The sequence below is a fragment of the Drosophila biarmipes genome, chromosome 2R (assembly GCF_025231255.1).
Source record: "Drosophila biarmipes strain raj3 chromosome 2R, RU_DBia_V1.1, whole genome shotgun sequence".
NCBI lineage: Eukaryota > Metazoa > Arthropoda > Insecta > Diptera > Drosophilidae > Drosophila > Drosophila biarmipes.
In genome coordinates, this window is record NC_066615.1 from 2,668,139 (window position 1) to 2,691,759 (window position 23,621).

General features: G+C 40.6%; 1 protein-coding gene across 3 annotated transcripts in view; it reads right to left on the reverse strand.

Annotated features, from left to right (window-relative positions):
- LOC108029515 (ecdysone receptor) overlaps nucleotides 1-23,621 on the reverse strand; it is an 88,414-nt gene that overhangs the window by 18,565 nt on the left and 46,228 nt on the right. Inside the window, exon 2 of one of the 3 annotated variants that reach the window (XM_017101812.3) lies at nucleotides 16,834-17,785. The exons of the other annotated variants lie outside the window; for them this stretch is intronic. Within the exon in view, the coding sequence (XP_016957301.1) occupies nucleotides 16,834-17,497 (664 nt within the window). The 5' untranslated portion in view covers nucleotides 17,498-17,785. The remainder of the gene's footprint in view (nucleotides 1-16,833; nucleotides 17,786-23,621) is intronic. 3 annotated transcript variants of the gene reach the window in all.

Here is a 23,621-nt window from a genome sequence, read left to right on the forward strand (position 1 = left end):
TTTTATGCCAAAAAAGTGTCGGTTGTCCTTTCTTCTATTCCTGTCGACGACCTGATAAATGATCACTCTTCTTACTCGAAAGCCAATTACTAGTAGGATGCAGATAAGGCAACCCGATAGGCTGCAGAATATTTGCAAGCCATTGGTTTGCATTTGTTCCATCTTGTTACGTTCTCGGCATTTGATGCTACCAATTAAGTGTTCAAATTTGATAAAAATCGCAAGAGTTAAAAAAGGATCAAATATAAATAAATGGCCAAGGGGCACATGGCAGATGCTACAAGGAATACCGCAACAGCTGCCAATGCAAGGCAGACAACACTGTAGGGCCGGAGAAACACAGAAGACGACAGCAATTGGAATCTAATTTAAAATTAGTGCTTAAGGGATTGAAATAAATTTGGCCAGGCGACGGCTGCCGCTTTTGGTCGAAAGCAGAGAGCAACATCAGCAAGCTCATTAAAATGCGTCTTTGAGCTCCAGTGCCGGTCGACGCGATGGCAGGTGGCTTGATCTTTATCGGGAACTGGCCAGAATTGAAATAAAAGTACGAATAGGCAAGCATATGCCACATTGAATTACGTTACGTACAGTTACATTGTTAGGAGTATATATAAGTTACATCTGCGTAAATTAGTATAACATTTTTTGGGATTGTTTTACGGTTTTCAGTTTGGGATTTTTTGTTTACTTTTGCCGATGACCTTCTTCGTTCTTAATGAGTTCAAGTCATGGAATGTGTCAAGTACAGTAAGAGTTTTAAATAGTACGCAGAGCGCTGCCGGTAAGTTGACGAAACAAAAGTTAGGTATACTCATAATTTAAACTTACTTCTTGAAAACTTTGGCGTCAATGGAAATATGTCAAAAAAACACCGAAGCTATAATTTGTTTCATATTATTTTCCCACCAATTTTCCGAGCGTTCCTATGGCGACTATGGCATAAGTATTTTGACAAAACAAAAGTTAAGTATACTCGTAACTTAAACTAGCTTTGTTTAACTTTTGGCATCAATGGAAAGGTCATTTTTTTACCTCGTTTTTTGATGCAAAAAGTTTGTTTAAACAAAAATAATAGAAACTGCAAAAAGAATTTTTCAAAAATCATTTTTCTAATATTTTTTATAATTTTTTAAAAGTGACAATGTCGGAACAAATTTGTTTAAAAAAGGGGATAAAGTGGTTTAAGTGCTTATTACTAAACATTTTCAAAAAATCATAAAAAATATAAGAAAATTTTTGATTTATTTTGCATTTGTTTTCCTTTTATTTTTTAAGTTTATTTGTATTTGAAACATAAGCTTTTAAGTGTTATCATAATACTAAGCAAAATACATATGTATGTGTATTGTAACTTAAACAAGAAAAGAAGTTAACTTCGGCAAGCCTAAGTTTGTATACCCTTGCCGTTACAAGAAATAATCAACTTTAGTAACACCATTTTTTATTTTTAAGGATTGTTGCTGACTTCAGTGATATTAAAAAAAATTATTTGATTCTTATTTTTAAACCATTTTTTACATCTATATGTTAGAGTAGTCCGATTTTTTTTAAGATGAATTCGAAATTCTTAAAAATATAAAAAATGTTATTTCCAAGCGTAGGAGGTTTTATGTTAAAAAACACTGAAGATATAATTTTTTCATATTATTTTACCACTAATTTTCCGATTGTTCCAACAGAGAAAAAAATTGATATGATATGATGGTCAATTAGATGAAATCCATAGCTTTAAAACTGAGAGACTAGTTTGCGTAGAAACGGACGGACAGACAGACGGACATGGCTAGATCGACTCGTCTTGTGACGCTGATCAAGAATATATGTATGTATATACTTTATGGGGTCGGAAACGTCTCCTTCACTGCGTTGCAAACTTCTGACTGAAATTATTATTTTTCAAGCGTATAAAAATTACAAACCTTAAATTAATTTTGCTAAGTGCTTATGCTTGGCTTATTTTGTTCCTTTACTTAAATTGTGTTAAGTCGGTTGATTTTGTTCAATATTTTTCAGAAAAATAATTTTTTTTTCAAGAATAGCTATTAAATTTTAAAATAAAATAAATTAATAAAATCAACGATTTTACGAAACAATGTATGTTCTTTAAGGAGATTGATAGACTTTCATAGTTTTTGGCATTTTCTTTATGTAAATCACAAAATTACAATTTTGTCCAAAATTCATTTTTGCGCTTTCGTAGACATACACCAAGCCCACTTACATTTATTTTCTTAACTTAACTATCTGGCATGAAAAGCACATTGAAAACTGGCCACCACCAAAACAGAATAGATAAAAAATGTATACCAAATTTTATAAATCACTTTTGATTGTGCTATTGTTATTATACTCTAAAAAAATTATAAATTGGTTAGACAAAGGGAGAAAAACAGAAAAGAACAAAAGCTCGGCTCACACATAGCTTAGAATCAACAAACAGGGAAAAGAGTTGGGAGAATCATTCTAAAGTAAACAGAAAATATAATTTTGGTTTGTCGTTGAATGAAAATGATAATAATCAACCTTATAATTATTTCGATAATTTAAGTAATTTCAAGCAACAACAAGAAAATAGGCAAGATTCGGCAAGTCGAAGTAAATATACACTTGCAGCTTAAACATAATTTGGCAGAACTCATTTATTTGGTTTTGTACATAAATATATAAATGTACACAATGTGATATAGTATTTTGATCTGTACAAATACTATACAAAAATCGATATTTTGAAAAATTTGAAAAACTTAAAACTTTTTGGGTAATATAAAATAGGTTGAAAAAACGAAGCTAAATTTTTGTCAGTCAGATAAACAAAGCATGATTAACTTGTCTAGTGATGCTGAAAAAGAATATGTTTATATATGCTTTATATCGCTGGAAACGTCTCCTTTATGACGTTGCTTAAAATCATTATAACCTCTGCGAAGGTATAATAGTTAACTAAACCCGCAAAAGAGGCGAAGGCAATACGAATAGCAAAGAACAGGAAGCAACGAAAACAGCATTAGCAAATAAGAATCGCGTGTGTTTTGACGCAACAAAAAAAAATATCCAAGAGCAAATCCAATGAAAATATCTACTATTACGCACCCACTCCGACCTCACCGCCCCTTACTATTCTGTCAATAATAGAGTACAATTTTTTTTAACAGTAAAAGGGAGAGCGAGATAGATAGCCCGCACAGATATATTATTTTTATACCCCATACTCGTAGAGTGAAAGGGTCTACTAGATTGTCGGGAAGTACGTAACAGGTAGAAAAAAGCGAGTCCGACTCTCCGAATCACTAGCAGAGTCGATCTAGCCATGTCCGTCCGTATGAACGGTGAGGTCTCAAAAACTATTGAAGTTAGAAGTGAAAGTTTGTTTCAACTGGGTGCCACGCCCACTCTGAAGATCACAAACCGCCGAAAGATGTGGAGTCTTCCGTTTTTATGCTAGAGTAAACATTTTAACTGCAATTTTTGGCCCTGTCAATAGGTCTGGCGCCCAATTTAAAGACCACAAACGCCCGTAAGGCGCACACATTACCATCTCTTAAAACCGCGGAAAGGTGGCGCTTTACAATCTCGGGTTGCTGCTTGTACATATATCTCCATCTCCCTTTTGCTTTGATTAGCTGATAGTATCTGATAGACGAGGCACTCGACTATAGCGCTCTTCCTTGTAATTATTTGTACTTCTTTATTAATGTGGCCAGCACACAGGTTTTGAGCCAAAAGTGTGAAACATCTTTTGTTGTTATTGTTGCCACTACGCAACAACATTTAACCTTGAGCGGGACGGGTCAACGGCCGTTTTGGCTAACGAAAATTCTAACGATTTTTGTTAGCAGCCACAACAACCATAACAATCAGAATACAAAAAAAAAAAAAAAAAAAAAATAAGTGGTAAACCTGATGAGAATTCAAAACGCACAACTTGCTTTTGTTATATGGTAGTTCTGGTTAGCCTATTTTATGTCAGTGCGATACAAACTCCAGGCGTATGCGCAATAAATGAAGAACAGAGGTTTGTAGAAACGGAAGTAACAAATTGGTAAGTTACGATCTTTATAGGGGTACGAAGTTAAAAAAGAAATGTTTAATATATTTTAATTAATGCTAAGTTTTCATTAAGTTAATATGGCTTAAGTCACTCTGTAAATTTCAATGAATAGCACTAATTAATATCACTCAGTTTGGTAAACAAAGAAAGTTGAGTTCTGCAAATCTTTCCCTGACGAGTGTCAGTCTAAATTAGTCAGAATAAGACAAACCTAACGAAAATAAAGTTGAATTTAGTTAATTATTAACAGTACAATAGCAGTAACCTTTGGATTGTGTAATGTCTCACAACAAATGTGCGACTTCCGATCTCTTACCATCTCCCATAATCTATCTGTCTTTCCTTCCGACGTGCGACAGTTGAAGTGATCAACACGTGTCTTGATTAATGCTTACTGATTTTTCGCAAAATGTTTTAATGGTTGTTTCCCAACACTACATGCCCTTCACCGTTCCCCTTCGTTCCAATAATGAAGGCGAAACCCAGAAACAAAATTCAAAACACTGGATGTGCTATAGACTAGTCGTTTCTTTTCTCGCCTTTTACTTCACATCGAAAAGAAAAATATATATATATATATATATATATGTATGAATGTGCGACTTATTCAAGTACAATTACAAGCAAGTCTCTTTTCATTTTTAAATATAATAGGCTCGGAAGTTTTTCTAAATAACTGAAATAATGCTTGTTGAGAAAATCTATGGGAGTCTATTCTTCTGGAAACTTTTATTCTTCTATAATGCTTTAAATGTTCTAGATTGTGGTTGTGAAAAAGAATCTTGAAAGTGAAATTCTTTAAAATCTATCATAAATAATAAATCTTACAAGTAAAATTCAAGATTTTGTTCACCCATACCGTGGCTCAATTACAATACGGTGTACTCATTTTTGGAAAGTAAAGACAGAAAAGAAAGTGGTTACCAAGCTGTATTGGCTTGTGTGGGAGGTTGGCCATTGCAATTATGGAGTAATTTTTTAATTGCTTCTCCGCACTTTGGGATGGTGCGTTTATTGTCATAATTATATGAATAAAACAAAAGAAAACACTATAGTTGATTTAATTGACTATAAGATACCCTTGACTCAACTAAGGGAAGTGCTAAAGGGATGGAAATATACTCCCACAAAATTGTTAATGGTTAATACGGCCAAAAAAGGCCTATTTTCAAGAAAATATGTTTGATTAAATGGTATTTTTTTTTATATTTACACTTTTAAGGCAAAAACGTGTATTTAGTCTTAAAAATTCGATATATATTCGATTATAACATTAAAAATATTCATTAAAAAAACTCGACGTCAGTACCTTTGGATTTGGGTACAGAAACAGTGCGCAAGTAAAGAATAGTGTACACAGACTTAAAAAGACACACTTTTAAGTTTTCGTTCGTTAAAATAATATAATATATATACTTTATGGAATCGGAAACGCTCCCTCTGTCTGTTACATTGTTTCCGCCGAATCTCGCATACCCTTTTATTTTGCAAGCAAAGGGCATCATAAACCAAATCATAAATATACACACATCTAACTGAGAGTGCCTAAAAAGTGTGTCAGCTCTAAGTGCAGGCATCAGTTGCCGGCTAAAAGCTGAAGGCTAACGAAGGCGCAGTCCATGTGTGTATGAAAGGTCGCGATTCAATTTACTTTGATTCCATCGATAACTTGTTGTGGGTGTTGATCGCGCTGTTGCTTCATGAAGGTATTTGCAAAAAAAACACTTCAGACCAACCAAAAAAACTAAATCCGCAAAACGTATACACAAAAAATTAAATGTTAAATACGCACGCTTATTTACTTAGAAAAAATATGCAAAAAAATGTTACAAGGCTAAGCCCTGACAACGGCACGAACTTATTGTTTAAATTGAACAAACAAAACTTTTAGCAGAAAAATGAGTAATGAACGTAACAAAAATATGCGAGTAATTGGGCTAATGCTAACCGATTTTTGTTGTGAAAAAATTATAAAGCAAGGAAAATGTTAGTGTTCAGCTAAGAGAAGCAAAGGCGAGAAGGAGATATACAAGCATCAAACGAGATTGTAAAGCGAAATTTAGTCGACATGTAACGGAATTTTCAATCTCACATATTTGTTTGGGTGTATATTCCTCCAATTTTCCTTGTACATAAATTTATATCTCGGGCTGACTAAAAACTAACTAGTGCTTATTTGGAGCTAAGCGATCAACGAAAACTGTTTGGATATATGTATTCACATTTTGTAAAGTTTTATCAAAAGAAAAGTAAAAAAAATACTGAAAAACCTTAAAAAAGCAAAAGAAAAGTAACTTTTTTTGCAAAACTATGAAGGCTACATCACTTAGTGTGTTTTTCCTTCGTTCTTAGTATGCTTTGAAGGTTTGATTCGGCGTTCTGCAGGTTCCCATTAAGCCCGTTCTCTGCCGCCGCACAAACAGTGTTGAACAGCGGTAGGATGATTGATCATATATGTATTTATATGATCAACACATTAAAGTTATTTCTGTGGACTGAGAAAAGCGACAGTTGATTTCTCTTCCATTAATTTGCCCAAAAACTGCATTCCACGGTCTAAAGCAAATCTGCGTGTTAGTCTACGCCGTTTTGCGTATATTTACTACCGACCAGTCGCCTTATCTTATCAGGCAGATAGAGCCGAAGAAAACACGGGGAACTATAAAGACGAGGAGCATACCGAAGGGAGCATGGAATATTGTTTATATTAAGAACAAGAAAAAGAGCACTATTTGTACGGCAAAACAAATAGCACAAATGTGCATTATCAGCTAAGTGCTGGTATCTACAAAGTATGTATGTAACCCATACAGACACAAGCACAGGCACACACACGCTCCGATCCACCAACACGCAAGCAGTAACCCCAATTTGAACTGAACGATTGTGGGGCACTGTGTTATCACCGACGCCCGAAAAAATCCACACACACCGCCGTGCAAGAGAAGCAACACAAAGGGACAGCGAGGGTGCCAGATACTTCCCCACTACCCGTCTCGGCCCTTACTTTCTCATAACCCTCAAAAGCGAACCCGAACCTTATTTGGAGCAATTAAGCAGACTTCTATTGACTCACAGTACACAAATATAGCAGCAGCCTCAATTACGTTTCACCAACCAACCTGGTGCGTACCCTGTACCCAAGTTGAACGAACCGAACTAGAACACCAACTAGAAAATTAAGTTCGCTTATGACATGACACTAATTAAAACAATGACAGCTGGGACTTCCGTACTTGCCAGTCCGCAGTTTCAGTAAGCCTCTACGACCCTGAACTTGAGCCCAACTTTGAGTCTATTAAAAAGTAACCAGCGATCGTTAAACGTGAACACAAAACCCGCGACTGCCAGTTCATGAACTCTTTGGCCAAGTTTGAAGGCTAAACTTGAACAGGTTTGGCTTATAGAAACTTGGAATATGCTTTTCAAAGCCCTGGTATGTTTCCCCTCTCGGCGCTATTTACATATCCAATTATTATTTGGCTTTTCTATAGCTCCTGATGATATAGTCTAACCAATTTTTTATTGTCTTCAAAATTTTGTAATATTAAAAGGAGTTGGAGTTAATGTGTTGAAAAGCTCCGGTTTAAATAAAAAAAAAATTAACACTTGTTTGATTATTTCTATGTGAACTTTAGGAAATAACGGTCCAAAGATATAATTTTTAAACCCCAACAGAGGGTATTATGATTTCAGTCAGAAGTTTGCAACGCAGGGAAGGAGACGTTTCCGACTCCATAAAATATATATATTCTTGATCAGCATCTCTAGACAAGTCGATCTAGCCATGTCCGTCTGTCCGTCAGAGTGTCCGTCTGTCCGTCCGAAAAAAAGTTTAAGAAATGATATATTTGGTGTTTTTTAACAAATAACCTCCTAACATTTTTTAATTAGTTTTGCATATTAATATAATTTTATCAAAATCCGACGACTATATCATATAGATGTCATAGAAACTATCGCAAAATTGGTGGGAAAATAATATAAAACCAATTAAAGCTTTGGTATTTTCAGTATTTTTGATTTTCATATTACTGAAGCTAGCAACAATCCTTAAAAATGTATCATGGTGTAACTAAAATGCATTATTTGTTATAGCTGCAAGGGTATACAAACTTCTGCTTGCCGAAGTAAACTGCTTTCTTCTTTAATATTTTTTGCAAAAGAAATAAGACTTTCGGACAGGTTCTTCAAAACTGAGAGACCTTGCCTTCAATTATTTTCCCTTATAACGAGCGATTCAGAAAAGGTATTGTGTAGAGAAAGAAAAACCCAGCAAAAATAAACAAAAAAGGAAGTTAACTTCGGCAAGCCGAAGTTTGTATACCCTTGCAGTTATAAAAAATAATCAATAATTTTATTAAATTGAAATCCAAATTCTTAAAAATATAAAAATTTATATTCCCAATATTATAAAACAATATGTCAAAAAGCCCCAAACCTATAATTTGTTTCACATTATTTCTCACCAATTATCCGATAGTTCCTATGACAGCTATATGATATAGTCGTCCGATTTTAATAAAATTTAATTCGAAATTCAGAACTAATTAAAATATGTTATTTTCAAGCTTATAAGGTCATATGTTAAAAAACACATAAGATATAATTTTTTTTTAATTTTTTCCGGACGGACATGGCTAGATCGACTCGTCTTGTGACGCTGATCAAGAATATATGTATGTATATACTTTATGGGGTCTGAAACGTCTCCTTCACTGCCTTGCAAACTTCTGACTGAAATCATTATACTCTCTGCAAGGGTATAAAAAGAATATTTTTGATTAGGTAAACGATATTTTTCCATAGTGCGTGCAATTTAGTTGACTTTAGTCACCTTAATCACCTTTTTGGAATTACGAAAGAGTGAAAGATGACGCTCCAACGCAACAATCGTCGGCGATGTTCCTCCCGCTCGCACGCTCTCCTGCCGACCCGCTTCCGCCCACGGCATGTCGTGGCCAACGCGTCAGAAATGCGTGTGCGTCCCCAATTTGGATTATTATTCGTGTGCGCCCCACTTTCCGAGATACAGATATAACCACGCGGGAGTAGTACATGTTGCCCGGCCGGCGATGGATTCCGTTCTACAAGATGTGTTTCGGGCAATAACAACCGATAAGTGACCGATCGGCTTTCCCGACCTATTTCTTACGCTATTTTTTTTTATTTAGGTTAAATAATAGATTCGGGTGAGCGTCTCGCCATTAATAAATGCCAGCACACAAAATGTTGGATACTTTAATGTGAATACATCGATTTGTATGCGGATCAGAATAATAGGTAAGGCACTATATTCCTCAGATAGTGTGTAACAGGTAAAAAAGGAAGCGTTTCCGACCCCATTTTCTTGATCAGCTTCACGGGCCAAGTCGTCCGTCTGTGCTTCGTATGAACGCTAAGAGCTCGGAGACTATGAATGCTAGAAATTTGGGATTTTGCGAGTAGATTCTTAAGCGCCAGTTTGCAGCAGGGTGCGACGCCCACCACTCACAAACCACCATACCAGTAAAATCAGGGTTTATAAACAACAGAATGGGGTAAAAGTAAAAGGAGCAAATTAGATAGTCTTGCGAAAAACGAGATGTTCTGCCCAGTAAGGCGGTTTTCGCCGCGTTCTGAGTAAAAATTCATTGCTAATGGTTGTTGTCGAGCGCGCTGACCTACTTTCCAACACGCACTATCAGACGCACCACCCCTGGCCACCCCCACATTTTTCCCTTTTTATTTGTCTTACTCACTGACGATGAGCGGGCATAATCAGAAAAGCTTTGATAAGGAGCCTGCTTGTGGTTTTCCTTTTAGTTTACACATACCTGTAACGAGAGAACAGAAGCGATCAAATTATTAATGCTGCCTAGAGCGAGGAAAGATTATAGAACTAATTTGATTTATTTAATCAAATACAAGGGTTCCTTTACATATTTCTGGCCTAATAACGAAATGCGGTTTTATTGTTTTTCAATTGGTTAATTCGTCCAAAAAAGGTTTTTTTTTGGATCTTTTAACACGATCCGGTAATGTCACATTAATTATTTTATTAGCATATCAAAACAACATTTAAACTATGTTTTCGTCCTAAGCTGACCAGTTTTACCGAAGAAAGAGGCGACCATTTGGTTCGAAGTGCTTCGCCCACGAACTACTTTCATTGAATTCAGCTTGTCCTCCATGTTCCACACGGTGACTCATGTTTTAATTCGGGCTCATAAGCATAGATAATGATTCGTCTGTATTGTATCCTTTTTTAATTCTTTTTCACAAATCTTCGTGAGCGACCAAATATGTGATGAAGATATTAATTAAATTGAAACGAATTGTCAAGAAAACAAGCCAAAAAAACATGAAAGCTAATGCTTATATCGACAAATGCAGTTTTAATAAGAATGAGGAAACAATAATAAAGTATGTTGTAATAGGCCATGTGTCGTTAAAAAATTAAGAACGTCACAGAACAAAGCAGGCCCCAAAGTTGAAAAGTCCCTTTGAAATAATCGCTGAAAGTTACTAGATGGAGATCGGTATCTTTTAAAATCATTAACAAGTAAAATAAAGTATAAGTATGCGCATGACTTTTACAGGACATTGCCAAATAGACAAATAAGTCTACTCCAACCTGTCGCAATGAAGTATCCCTTGACGGAAGCGCAAAAAATTCACAGAATCCTGAGCGTGCAAGTTACGGCCCAAAGACTTAACTTCCTCAATAGAACTTTAAGTGTCAATTTTTAAAGTATGATGAAAATAAACAATGTTTGTGAACTCATCTATCAGAAAAATAACGTACTCCTAAAGTCGTTTCTTACGCCAGGTGTTTATGCTAAATCAAATTTGTGCTGGTAAAAGAAATTCCCAAGAATGCCTCAACTCAAAAAATAATTAATCTGCCGATTTTTAATTTCGAAAGTGGTCACACATGAAAAAGTTGTATGGAGCTTTGATTGATAAAAATTCAATGTTTTTTTTTGGGAAAAGGCCAGGGTTGTAATAAGACCCGAAGTGCCCAGAGGAGAATAAAATACAAATTAGGAAGAACTAGTTTCCCTGGTTATACCCTTGCAGAGGGTATAATGATTTCAGTCAGAAGTTTGCAACGCAGTGAAGGAGACGTTTCCGTCCCCATAAAGTATATATATATTCTTGATCAGCGTCACAAGACGAGTCGAGTCGGTCTGTCCGTCTGTCCGTCCGTCCGTTTCTACGCAAACTAGTCTCTCAGTTTTAAAGCTATCGGGCTGAAACTTTCCAAAAGTCTTATTTCTATTGCAGGTAGTATATAAGTCGGAACCAGCCGGATCGGACAACTATATCTTATAGCTCCCATAGAAAATATCGGGGAAAAAATTAAAAAAAAAAATTATATCTTTCGTGTTTTTTAACATATACCTTTCTAAGCTTGGATATAACATTTTTAAATTAGTTCTGAATTTCGAATTAAATTTTATCAAAATCGGACGACTATATCATATAGTTCCCATAGGATCAATCGGAAAATTATTGGTAAAATAATATTCAGAAATTATATCTTTGGTGTTTTTTAAATTACAACCTCCTACGTTTGGAAATAACATTTTTTATTTGGTTTTGGATTTCGAATTAAATTTTATCAAAATCGGACGACTATATCATATAGCTGCCATAGGAACTATCGGAAAATTAGTCGGAAAACATGAAATAAAAATTATATCTTTGGTGTTTTTTAACATATAACTATATAAGCTTGAAAATAACATTTTTTAATTAGTTCTGAATTTCGAATTAAATTTTATTAAAATCGGACGACTATATCATATAGCTGTCATAGGAACGATCGGATAATTGGTGGGAAATAATGTGAAACAAATTATAGCTTTGGGGCTTTTTGACATTTTACCTTATAATATTGGAAATATAAATTTTTATATTTTTAAGATTTTCGAATTCAATTTAATAAAATTATTGATTATTTTTTATAACTGCGAGGGTATACAAACTTCGGCTTGCCAAAGGCCGCTTCCTTTTTTTATTTTTATTTTCAGTTGTCAACCCTTGCGTGATAACTTGTAAATAATATCATATACGGGGCAGGGCTCACGTAACACTCATTTTTGCCGGACATGGCATTATTATTTTAATGAGGTCATTTTTGTGATACACAAAAATCACACTAAATAGCTTATATATTTTTCGATGATTAATCATTTGTTTAGACCCGGGTTAATTGGCCACCAAATTTGAAGCGAAAGTTAAAATAATTGTATAATAAAAATGTATAAATATTGTGTTTCGAATTTTTTTTTTTAGCGCAGGAAAATATTGGCATCAATAAAGAGTTTGGCTGTTTGTACTGCTCAATCCTTGAAACCTATATGACTGGCATTTAGCAGCAAAGATGAAATTTTAGGAGGCATAAGATCTCATTTAAAAAACCGAAAATTACTTATTACTGTATGTATGTAAGAGCTATTTGGCGATTTTCCGATTAAAAAATCCCCGATTCAACAGTGCCGACGGGAAAGTTCCTTTTGCCGTCAGTACTATCAGTAGAAATCATTATCTTACTTCGACTTTACCTGCAAAAGCGGAGATCGCAAAATTGATGTTCACATTTCGGATCAGTTAACACAGAATCTGCACTTTAGATCATGATCCCAAGAGCAATTTGCACATTCTTCCCTAAGCTGCCCGCCAGCTGATTTCTAGTTTACAATCGACAGTCGCTCGGCATCCTATGGCAAGTTTATGCAAAAATGGCAATGCTTTTGGGGGAGTAGGGAGAATAATTGCCAGCAATCAACGGCGCATAAATCTAAAATATTGTTTTCATGAGGCCTTCTGAGGCCTCTATCTGTGTGGCCATCTCTTTCTGCCGCTATGCAGCTGAACATGAAAATGAAAAAAGGGGGAAAGAAAAAGTGGAAAATCACGGCTCAGCGGCGAGCAACAACAACTTTCACCCGGCCAAAGAGAGCGAGATGGGGCAGAAAGAAAGTGAGACGATAACTTTATTGCTTTTATAGAAGCCCGAAGTGAAGAAGAAAGTTAAGAAGCAGAATTCCCATTTGAGCCGGGGTCTCAGTCTGTGTTGGTGTTGGTGCGTGGCTGAAACTCGTTTGGGGAGTGGAAGAAAGTGGCTTCGGCCGCTCGAGAATGCTGCACAAAGTGGTCGGCGGCGAGAAAGAGTTGGCGACTGACCTGGGCTGACCAGTGTGTTAGTTGGTCGGCACTCGAACCTCTGGGTGCGGGAAATGTACATGGATACTCATGCGCATATTTATCTCTTAGACCACTTATGCGCCTAGTCTATCCATTCCTTTAGCTATTGCTTAATGCGAAGTATTCTTGGAATATTGGACATGCTTTATTTGGCTCTTTGTTATTTCCGTTTAGTTGCCTGCGCCCTCTCCCTTTCTCTCTTTTCACTTTTTCTTTTTCTGCGGCTAATCAAGAACAGAAGAACACACTCGCATTCGCTTTGGCGTGCGAGTGTATTTTATAACCAAGTATTTCAGCATTTGTTTTCGCTTTTATTTTGGACAACATTTGTGCATACACACTACTGACATACTTCGGTCTTTTCTCTATAATTATTTATAATATTTGTAGGCGCACAGTGGAGCAAGAGCAACGTCGCGGCAAACATTTTTAACAAACACCTTTTTTATATATATATAGAAAACCCAAGCCAAATTTAGATCGCTTTTAGCTTTTCATAACTTTAAACTTTCGAAAAAATGCAGAGGCGTCGGTGTTAAAATACCTTAAATGGTAATTAAATAATGATATGCGGAATATTGTTTGCCATTCTGAACGAGGGTTTTTAAATATAGGGAAACAATTGGAGGGAATAAGCTTGTTGATTCTATTTAAAATATTAAATAAATCACATTCAAGCCTGAATCCTCCCTCATATTTAAAGAGATGCAATATATGAAATTCGTAAACTTCCCTTCTGGCTTCCGCCAACTACCTGGCCTAAACCTTTAAGTTCACAACACCTCCGATTGAATCTTAAAATGCAGATGTTTAGTTGTGTCATTAACCTAGAACAAGGAAGAACGGTATAGTCGAGTGCCTTGACTATCAGATACCCGTTATTCAGCTTAAGGGAGAACATTTATTTTAGGGCGCTACATCTGCATGCCAAGGTTTCCGAGATCTCGGCGTTCATACGGACGGACGGCTAGATCGACTTGGCTAGTGATCATGATCAAGAATATACATATATTCTTTATGGGGTCGGAAACGCTTCCTTCTACCTGTGACATACTTTCCGACGACTAGGATACTCTTTTACTCTACGAGTAACGGGTATACAAACTATTTATGATTTTATTTGTGTGCACCCGAGAGTCGGTTCTTGGTTCCCGCTTTGTTTAAGTCGATTTACTTAACTTGCAGCGCACAAATGCATCATGACGTCACGTTCGACTCTGAGTTGCGGGCAAAAGGCCGTTGAGATGTACAAATATTTGTGAAACATGAATCACTGAATGATTTAGCAAGTAAAAACAAGCTTCATATTAAATGGTATTGTTGGCATACAAAGATGATGATGCTTCCAAAAAACCCACATATGAGCATCTGGTCATGAGCATCCCGGTAGCTGGTCAATAATAGATGAGCGCTACCGCCTAGGTTTCGGGTGCCCTCCTGCACAGGATGTGTTCAGGAGGTAACTCATTGGAATTTCGGATGCCAACTATTTGGCAGTGTGCTCGAATCAGACGCACCTGTCAGTGTGAGCGACATTCTCGCTCAGCTACCACAAACAAACCAAACAGCCAGCCGCCAAAGCACCGAATATCTCGTACTGCGCTGGGCACCCAAGGTACCCGACTTTGGGCGGCCGTTGTGGGTGGATGGGTGGGGGCGAACGCAGTGCAACCGAAAGAGAGCGAGAGCGGGAGAGAGGCGAGAGAGATCGCCTCACTCGTTGGCGCTCGGGTTCTTGGCGCTCCGGTTCGCTGCTACACGAACTGCTTCGTGCTCGCCTGATCGCGGCTGTCGATTGCTGACAGCAGCGGCAGCAGCAGCAGCAGCAGCAACAACAACACCGCGAAATGGCGGCACAAAATCATTGACCTCAATTTTTTCGTCATGCGAGCAGGCACACTCATGCGCCGTTCGTGTGCGTGCACGGTACTCGCGGGCAATGCATCGGTGTGAGCGGTGCAGCTAAAAAAGAGCTAAGAAATATAAATAAAAAACTTGTCAACTGGCCATCGTTCGCCAGTACTGGTACTAAGGTTTCCTGCCATCGTACACAGCGTCAACTGCGAGGGCCGTCCTTGGGCTTCGGGACTCGCTTGGAGCTAGTTACGTCATAGAAAAGCCGGGTATCGAGAGGAGCCAGCGAGCTAGCCAAAGGATATGCAAACGCCGGCCCGAGAGGGAGAGAAATAGCAAAATGAGCTGAGTTGGGCGGGCAGATGTGCACAGCCACGCACTCGAGCTGCTGTGCCCGAAATAACGCCTCGTCCAGGGGTGAGGTCGTGCACTTGAGCCCTCGCTGCTGCAGTACGTTCGTGGGAGCGGGACGGCGGGCTGGAGAGAAGGGCGAGTTCCGACAAGAACGTCCTTGTGGCTCGCTTGGCCCAGATACAGGTTCGGTTCAGTTGTGACCCACTTGGAAATTTCGGGCGAGTCAGCCCCGGCAACAACAAAGCAGAGGGGACGATGAAAACGGAGCCGGCAGTGCTTGATGCCTCTTATGCAATGGTTTGAATGAGCCTTTGCCCTGCTGGAGTGCAAGTTCCAGGATTGCATCGGATATGGATAGTACCACACAAACCGCTCGGGCATGATTATTATTAATAACACTAACAGGCTGATCTCGTCTCCCTCAGAATGCGTTTTCCAACCGCTGATCGGCGATGAAAACAGCATTTCACACTCCTACCAATCCCGGACCGCCCTTGACCTGCCCTGCACACCCTGGCAATCACACAGGCAACACCACACAAGGCCGTGACCCAGACGACAACGAAGACGCAATCGATTGCAGATACTGGCCTTGAACTCCCGCCCTCGACCCGATTCGATCTGGGTCAAATGCAAATGCTGTCCTGCTGCCGATGTGTTTCTTTCTGCTTCTGCTTCTGCTTCTGCTTCTGTTCCTGCTCCTGACCTGACCTCGGTTCCATTTGGCACGAGGTCAGTGGCACAGCCACGAGCAGCGGCGAGCAAGGGCCGCCCGAAGCGACGTCACCATGCCCAGCTCAGCAGTTGCAGTTGCAGCGCAGGCAGGAAGCCAAGTCGCGGAGCCGAGGAAGCGGCAAGGGGGGAAGCAGCATTCCCTAGTACCCCCCTCCGGCACGCTGCGAGCCGTAAATATAGAACGGCTTGAGGTAGGTTCGAGCTCGACGAGCTGCGCTGCATAAGCAACCGCCCTCATGCTGTCCGTGCTCTGCGCAGCGCCTTCATGAAAGGCACTCTTCCATGACGCTGCTGGTTCCGCCGAGCAACAATGCTGGCTGCCATTGTGCGGGGCGATTGCACTCCCCAGTAAGCGAGCTCCTAGGACCCACAAGAGCCGGAGGAAAGACCATGAGAAGTGCTTCATTAGGGCGGTTGTGCGATGAAGCACAATTAGCAAGCCTTGCAGCCCAGATACACAGCAAACCATCCCCCTCACCAAAACTGTCTATCTTCCATTTTCTGATAAGTTAAATATGGAAGTGGAATAGCGACTGTTACCTTATAGAAGCTAATGTCAGGGTTTCGAGTATTTGTTTAGGTAGGTTTCAAAGTGGGTTTGATTAACTAAACTGTGATGCGTTCTCTGTGAGCTACTGCCTTACCTGATGAAATGGAATTCGCTGACTCGCTTCGCGGCGTGTGCTGCATTCCCAGGCCTGCCACTCCGCCCACTCCGGCTCCTCCGCCGCCTCCCGCGACGCCGATGAGGCCATTGGAGTTCCCATTCGTGTGGTGGAGAAGACCCATGCCCCCGATACCGCCTCCGCCACCCAGGTTCTGTTGCAGGTGGAGCGGGGTGGTGGGCGTCGAGGAGGTTGTGGAGTTGATGAGCCCATGGCCGTTCTGCATCTGCTGCTGCATTCCGTTGAGCCCCCCATTGAGCATCCCGTGGCCATTGGCCAACGCACCCAGGTTGGTGGCACCCGGCACATAGTGGCCGTTGGTGGAGTTTCCATTCCCGCTTCCATTAATTGGGATGATAGTCGTCTGGGCGGGAAGGGTGCTGGAGCAGCCTTGCATGGCCAGCGTGATGACGCTTTGCTGCTGCTGCTGATTCAGGCCGTTGCCGCTGGAGCTGCCGTACAGGCCGGTCTCGTTGCCGCAGGGCCAGAGCTCCTGGTCGCAGTAGTCGTGTGAGTCCAGCGACGAGGGCGACATGTTCACCCCCGAGGGCAGGACGAGCCCGTTCGAGGAGGATGTGACCTCGGAGGAGGACTCCTCCGGGAGGCGCATGAAGCCGCCGTTGTTTGACCAGCGCCGCTTCATCCTCTGGTAGCCGATGGTCGCCGTTTTGGGGCCGTTTCTCTGATCAGTACGCCTCGGCTGGGGACAAGGAGCTTGTCCCTGGCAGTTTGTCGGTATGTGGAGACTGGCTTTCTCCAGCTAAGATCGTCTGTGCTGTGCTAGCCTCGGTACTGTGGCCCGAGAGTTTCCTTACTTCTGGCGGTGTTTTCTGAAGTTTGTGGCTGATCTAGTATTTTTTGCGCACTTGCTTGCGTTCAAAATACATTTTCGAACGAATTCCTGATCATTTAGGACTCGGAATAGTCAGTGCTGTAATAAAGAGCGGGTACAACCCATAAAGATGAGGCGAAAGTGTCCCAGGGAAACGCGTTTCCCGCTTAATTCGAGGGGTTCCTTCAACATTTTGTGGTCAGACTGGAAGTCGAAACGGTTCAACGCACCTGGGTGGGGGCAAGCTCATGAAATTTTCATTTAATTTAATTGCAAATTTTCGCTCTACCTTGAATGCGGCGCTGAGCTAAAGCACAGCGCGCAGAGAGCTTACCCAGCCGAAAGGAATACCTAATTCTTGAATAGATCAACCCCAGGCCGGCCCGACACATGTTGCGTATCTTGCGCGGAAATCTCCAGCCCGTTTAGCGGTAACTCTTCTGCAGCGATTTCAAGCATTTGATTGAACATATCCACCTTAATTTATTGTCATTTGTGTATGAGAGGACCGAGAGCAGAATAGACATCTTTACTTCATCAAGCAATGAATTTGTTTTTGCTTTTACTTTGAGTTGCGATTTATTGTCTGCAAGTGTCGCACAATGAATTGCCGCCAAAATTAATGGTCTATCTGTACCTAGTTCTCGAATTTCTACTTACAGATTGCAGTCAAAGTATTTACATTTGAAATGGATTTCCGTTTGAGTCCAAGATATTCAAAAAAACCTCCATTGTTCAGTAGGCTTTCTATTTATTATCGAGCGATCGTTCATTACAGTCGTCTTACTCTTCTCATTTTAAAACCGGGCCATTTCTGATATTTAATAAGTGAAAGCCGCTTGATAAGCGAGTCAATTGCCTTTAATATTAAGTGCATTCGGCTCAAACTACGTTAAATCGGTTTAGCGAATAGGTCAGTGGGAGAAGTGTTTTCGCCACTCTATTTGCCTTGCAATGCGACCGGTCAGTCGGATTGACTCATTCTGCGACTCACAGGTGAATCATTTTTGCGTACCGAGTATCGACATCGACATCAAAGATTCAGCCAAGCCTCTCCTTCCTTTATGGGCTGCCCACCATTAGGAGGCCGGGAGAGAACACCGAGGGGGAAAGAGCCAAATGGTAATAAAGCAAAAGTCTGTAACTTTTCGCCTCTGTGTGCCAAAGGCACCGAAAACTGGTTTGGTGCCACCTCTTCTCGCCCGGCGAGGGATTGAGACGGGGCGAGGGCTTAGAACAAAACCGAAAAGAGTCGCGATCGCGCAAGAAGAATAGTCGCCCAGAAACCGGCAGAAGAAAAGGGAAGACTGCCCGAGCTGGCGTGGGGGAGGGAACGGGGAGGTGGCCGTGGGATTTTGGCCCGCATCAAGGAAAAAACCTGTCGCCCTCGCTGCCGACGTCGCCGCCGGCTGAATTCGTCGGGCAGCAACGCAAAAACAATACAAACAGGTTGTTCTCTGGCGTTTTGCTTTGTTGTCTACAAAAATATTTCTGAAAACACCAGAAAGAGCAGCCAGCGGAGCGCGTATTTGTCGCACACAACATTATATACATACGGGCTCCACATGAGCGGGATGCGCTGCGATACTACTTATGTACACGTGTAAGCGACATTTATGGCATTCTGGTCTTCTTGCTGGTTGCTGCTGACGTTCTCAGTAGCGTCGCCTGTTCATTTTGCTCAGTCTACACTCCCAGCGTCTGTCCTCCCTGCTATCCTGCCCCGCGGGTTCGGGTTGGAGTACAAAAGCCGTGGAAAGGGGCAGCAGCCAAACGCGCAGACTCAGATGACTATTCTTCCCTTCCGCAGTCCGGGAGAAGGCAAAACAACCCGGAAAATTCTGGTCCCAGCTGAAAACTTTGTTACGCCTCGAGAGATGGGTAAACGACTTGGGGACGGGTGATCGCCGGGGAGGCAGCATACGCCAATATTTGGAATCGTAGAACACACAGTGGGAATTTCGTCAGTCAACAGGTCGGTAGTCGTAAAGCCAACTTCCATCGCACGAGAGCTGAGCCTCTAGCACCGAGGTCTGATACTATCTGGATGGGAGCTGTATAGCTATTGTAAAAATCCGAAAGCGTTAGAACCTGATTCAAATCAGTAAGATCAGCACCTACATACATACAAAGCTTCAAGGGATACATCCTAGCCACTTATTAGGCTCGCAAAAGTAGTGCGCATTTACTTGGAAACTTGAGGTAAAGTACTCAATCGCAGGAATTGCCTTGGGGACAAACAATTCTAGTATTCCCTTCACTTCCTAATGACTGAAGCTTTAAGCCAATTGACCCCGAAAACCGGACTGACCCCCGGTAAAACTTCGGATACCCTACTGGAACGTTTCCACTGCTGAAGTATGTCATTGACTGGCACGCGACGGCCGGCTGCCAGGAGGGCTGCCCCTTTCCTTCCCCATCCCAAGACCTGCTCCTGGCCACCAACTGCCCCAAAAAGCGTCCTCAATGGCAATAAACGTTATTAACAGTGCGACGCCAACAATTGTTGTGCACGCTTCTGAAATCGATGGGGCTTTTTGGCCAGTGGTTATTCCTTCTGCTCGTGTAGGGTGAAAACAATTAAATATCCGCTACCGCCTCGTCCAGAAGGCATAATAGGCCCACAAATACGAATCCTATCCCACATCGCACAGAGTTCGAATACTTCTGTGAGCGGATCCTTTTAATTTACTGCTGTTACTTTCCTGCAAAGCCAGCGCCGCGTGATTTCCATTTTCCGACGACGTAGAATGCAGGAGGGAGGGAAACCTAGTGGGCGAAGGGGCACATGTGCGACCCACTCCCACAAACTATTTCCGAGAAAAAGAGAACCAAATTTGAAGAGCCCCAGAGCATCTAACTACTTTAAATTAATTCTTTAGGAAATCTTTTGTCAAAGAATAGTGCAAGGCATTCACAGGAAAGAAAACGAGAGCTAGGTAAAATGTATGGTTTTTTCCGGGGGATCCCGAGAGGTTTTTGCAGATTTCTTAATGTGTTTCTAATTGAACAATGGTTAGAGGCCTGTGCTCATATGTCAGACTGATGAGAGACTAAAATCAATCTAAGTATACATAATTATTGCGCATATGTAAACTCGTGCGCTTCTCAAGAAACGGTTAAACGGTTGATTCCCTCCGTATCCGCACCTATCTTTCTCCCACTACCAAACAACACCATTCAAAGCAAAACAGGTCGAGCTTTGTTTTCCACGAAAATAGTTGGCTGGCTTTATTTTGTTGGTGGTCTTCCCTTGAATTTTGCTGATTTGCTTAAAAATTAAAAATTATGCCACTCAATTGACACATATCCAATATTTGGCTGAAGACAAAGGCCAAAAAGCCGGTGGAGCGCTCTTCAGTCGGTGCAAGTGAATCAGCGAAGCGAAAATACTTGTTGGAGGCGGTTACTTTTTAAAACGTTGCGACTTTAATTAACGCATTAGCCATAATTCATATGTAACATGGAGCCATGTTTTTTCAAAGATCCTCTTCGTATTCAGCTGTTCTGATTCCCAGCTAGAGCTGCCGGACCTCTCAGAGTCCCTTAAAACAATTAAGATGTTCTATTCGGTTCCATAGACAAAGCCTTTGCACACAAAATCAATTAGCACGAAAGCCAAAAAGCGATAGAAACTTTTTAACGCTATGACCCGAAAAAGATTTATAGCATTTGGCAATGGCCCGTTTTCGGCTCTTCAGAGCACTTCAACCGAACATATGTTTCAGGGCACGAAGTTCAGTTAATAATCTGGCAAATTAATAATTGAAAGACTGAATAAAATTCAGAGCCGTGGGCACTTTATAAACACATTCCAGCTAACCAGCCTTGAAGCGTCGGCAAACTATCAACAAATATAAAATAAATATTAGCAGGCAAGAGGAAAAACCCCGAGCGACGCGTCACAGTTGGTTCTCAGTTTAGGACAACTGGTTCAGGTTGATTGGCCCGGCTCAAAAAATGCGCTTCTATCATTTCCTTTTCCGGTTAAGCGGCGTTTCCATCTTTCAGCTCCGCGCCGTCTACGTCTGCGATTTGCATTTATAATCGATAATAACATTTGCATTTTTGGATCTGACTGATTGCCTGACCTTTTCGGCAACGAAGAAGACACATTGAGCCAGGCACTGTGACAAACAAATGCCATCAGAAAAGATCGAAGCTGACTTAAGAATGCACTCAAAAACTCCTCTTCTCACCTCTCTGCGGACCTTAGCAGAGCTATTTTTGAGAAATCGGTTACGAAACACAAAACGGCATTTTATGGCATTTTTTGACATTACTCATTAGTAGTATATATTATGCGGAAAAAGTCAGGTTTTCCAATATTTTTATTTACGTATGTACCATTACAACTATATCTTCGCGAAGCATCTACGTATGTACCTATTACAACTATATCTTCGCGAAGCATCTGCTGAACAAATTGTGAGAAGTCGTGGAAAATCTTCGTCATCGACAGTTGTTTGCGAAAGTGTTGCCATCTTTTTTTTGCTGGCCTGTGAAAGTCCACAAGAGCGGTGGGGAGAAATCAACTCTTTCCATGCTGAAGTGCCTGGTACGTGAGTATGCACATATACAGACATTTGGTCCCAGAATCGAGCGGACATGGAAAGCACCCAGAAAAAGCCTGCCGATAAAAATAGTCATGCAAATGCAACAGGAGCATATATAAAGGCACCTGTTTGTCGTCCCCATTCCCGAAGAAAACTATCGGGGTTGCGAAAATGGGGGTAGTGCGCTGTATCATGACCCATCGGCGCACCGGCCGACACTACATTGAACCTTGTTGAATGGAAGTTATGTGGTTGCATGTTACACTTTGAAAAGTTATGACGTGCCGGGAGCAGAGTAATTGGGGTGGGTTATGGTTGTTAGTAATATGAAATAAGATGGACACGTTTTCCAGGGCCATTTGAGTTTGTGCGTTTTCAATCCTAGCAAAGCTAAGCTGGGATTTCCAAAAATTATTTTCGTTGTAAAACTAATTTTTTGACATGGCTCTAAAGTGTTGGTTCTCATGCAGCACTTGCCAAAAAACTTCCGACTGTCATATACTGATATATACTTGCCTCTTTTGCCCAGAACCTCGAACAGAGAGTGCAGCGAGCACCCAAACAAAACACATTGGGATCGTGGAAAGCTCAACGTGGTAGTCGACATGGCTCGCGAAACACTAGATCCCGTGTAGACATACATGTGTCCATACATTTGCATAAAATCGCATTAAAACTTGCCATTTTGCCAACTTTAATGTACCATAAAGCACAATCAACAGCGGCGAAGACGATGACGACGTCGACGCCATAAGTAACAAGTAACTTTTTGTGTCGTTGGCTTAGTGTCCAGAAAGTGTAGCAAAGGAGAAATAGCGAATAATTTAATGTGCAAAAGGCGGAGAAAAAGGGGCGAGCAAAGGAAGAACAAAAATAAGATCCAAGAAGTAGAAACTTTAACCACTCCCGCCCAGGAAACAAAGGCCAACGGGTGGCAGGGTGTCGGCAGCGACGGGGGGCTGGGCACTTTTCTAGAGCTGATGCCACGAAGTAACCTTATGCCCCATTAGGCGCCTAAAATTAGTAAACCCCAAACACATTAGAAGACTTACTTATTTTAGGACTAAATCGCGTTGGGAATACCAAAGAGAATTCAAAACTATCGCAATATTCACAAATGTTGCTTTGTTATAAATGTGATTTCGAATGTATTTCCGAATGGTAACACTAACAAGAATATATCGTCAATTATCAATTTGTAGGAATTAGAGCATTCTACAAAGAAAACAAGAAAGGAAGTTAACTACGGCAAGCCGAAGTTTGTATACCCTTGCAGTTATGTATAAGAGTTACAAATTAATAAACACTACGAATAATAATTGCGAAAAAATAAAATGAAAAGACTAGGAAATAATACAATTTTAATGTTTCACAAGCTA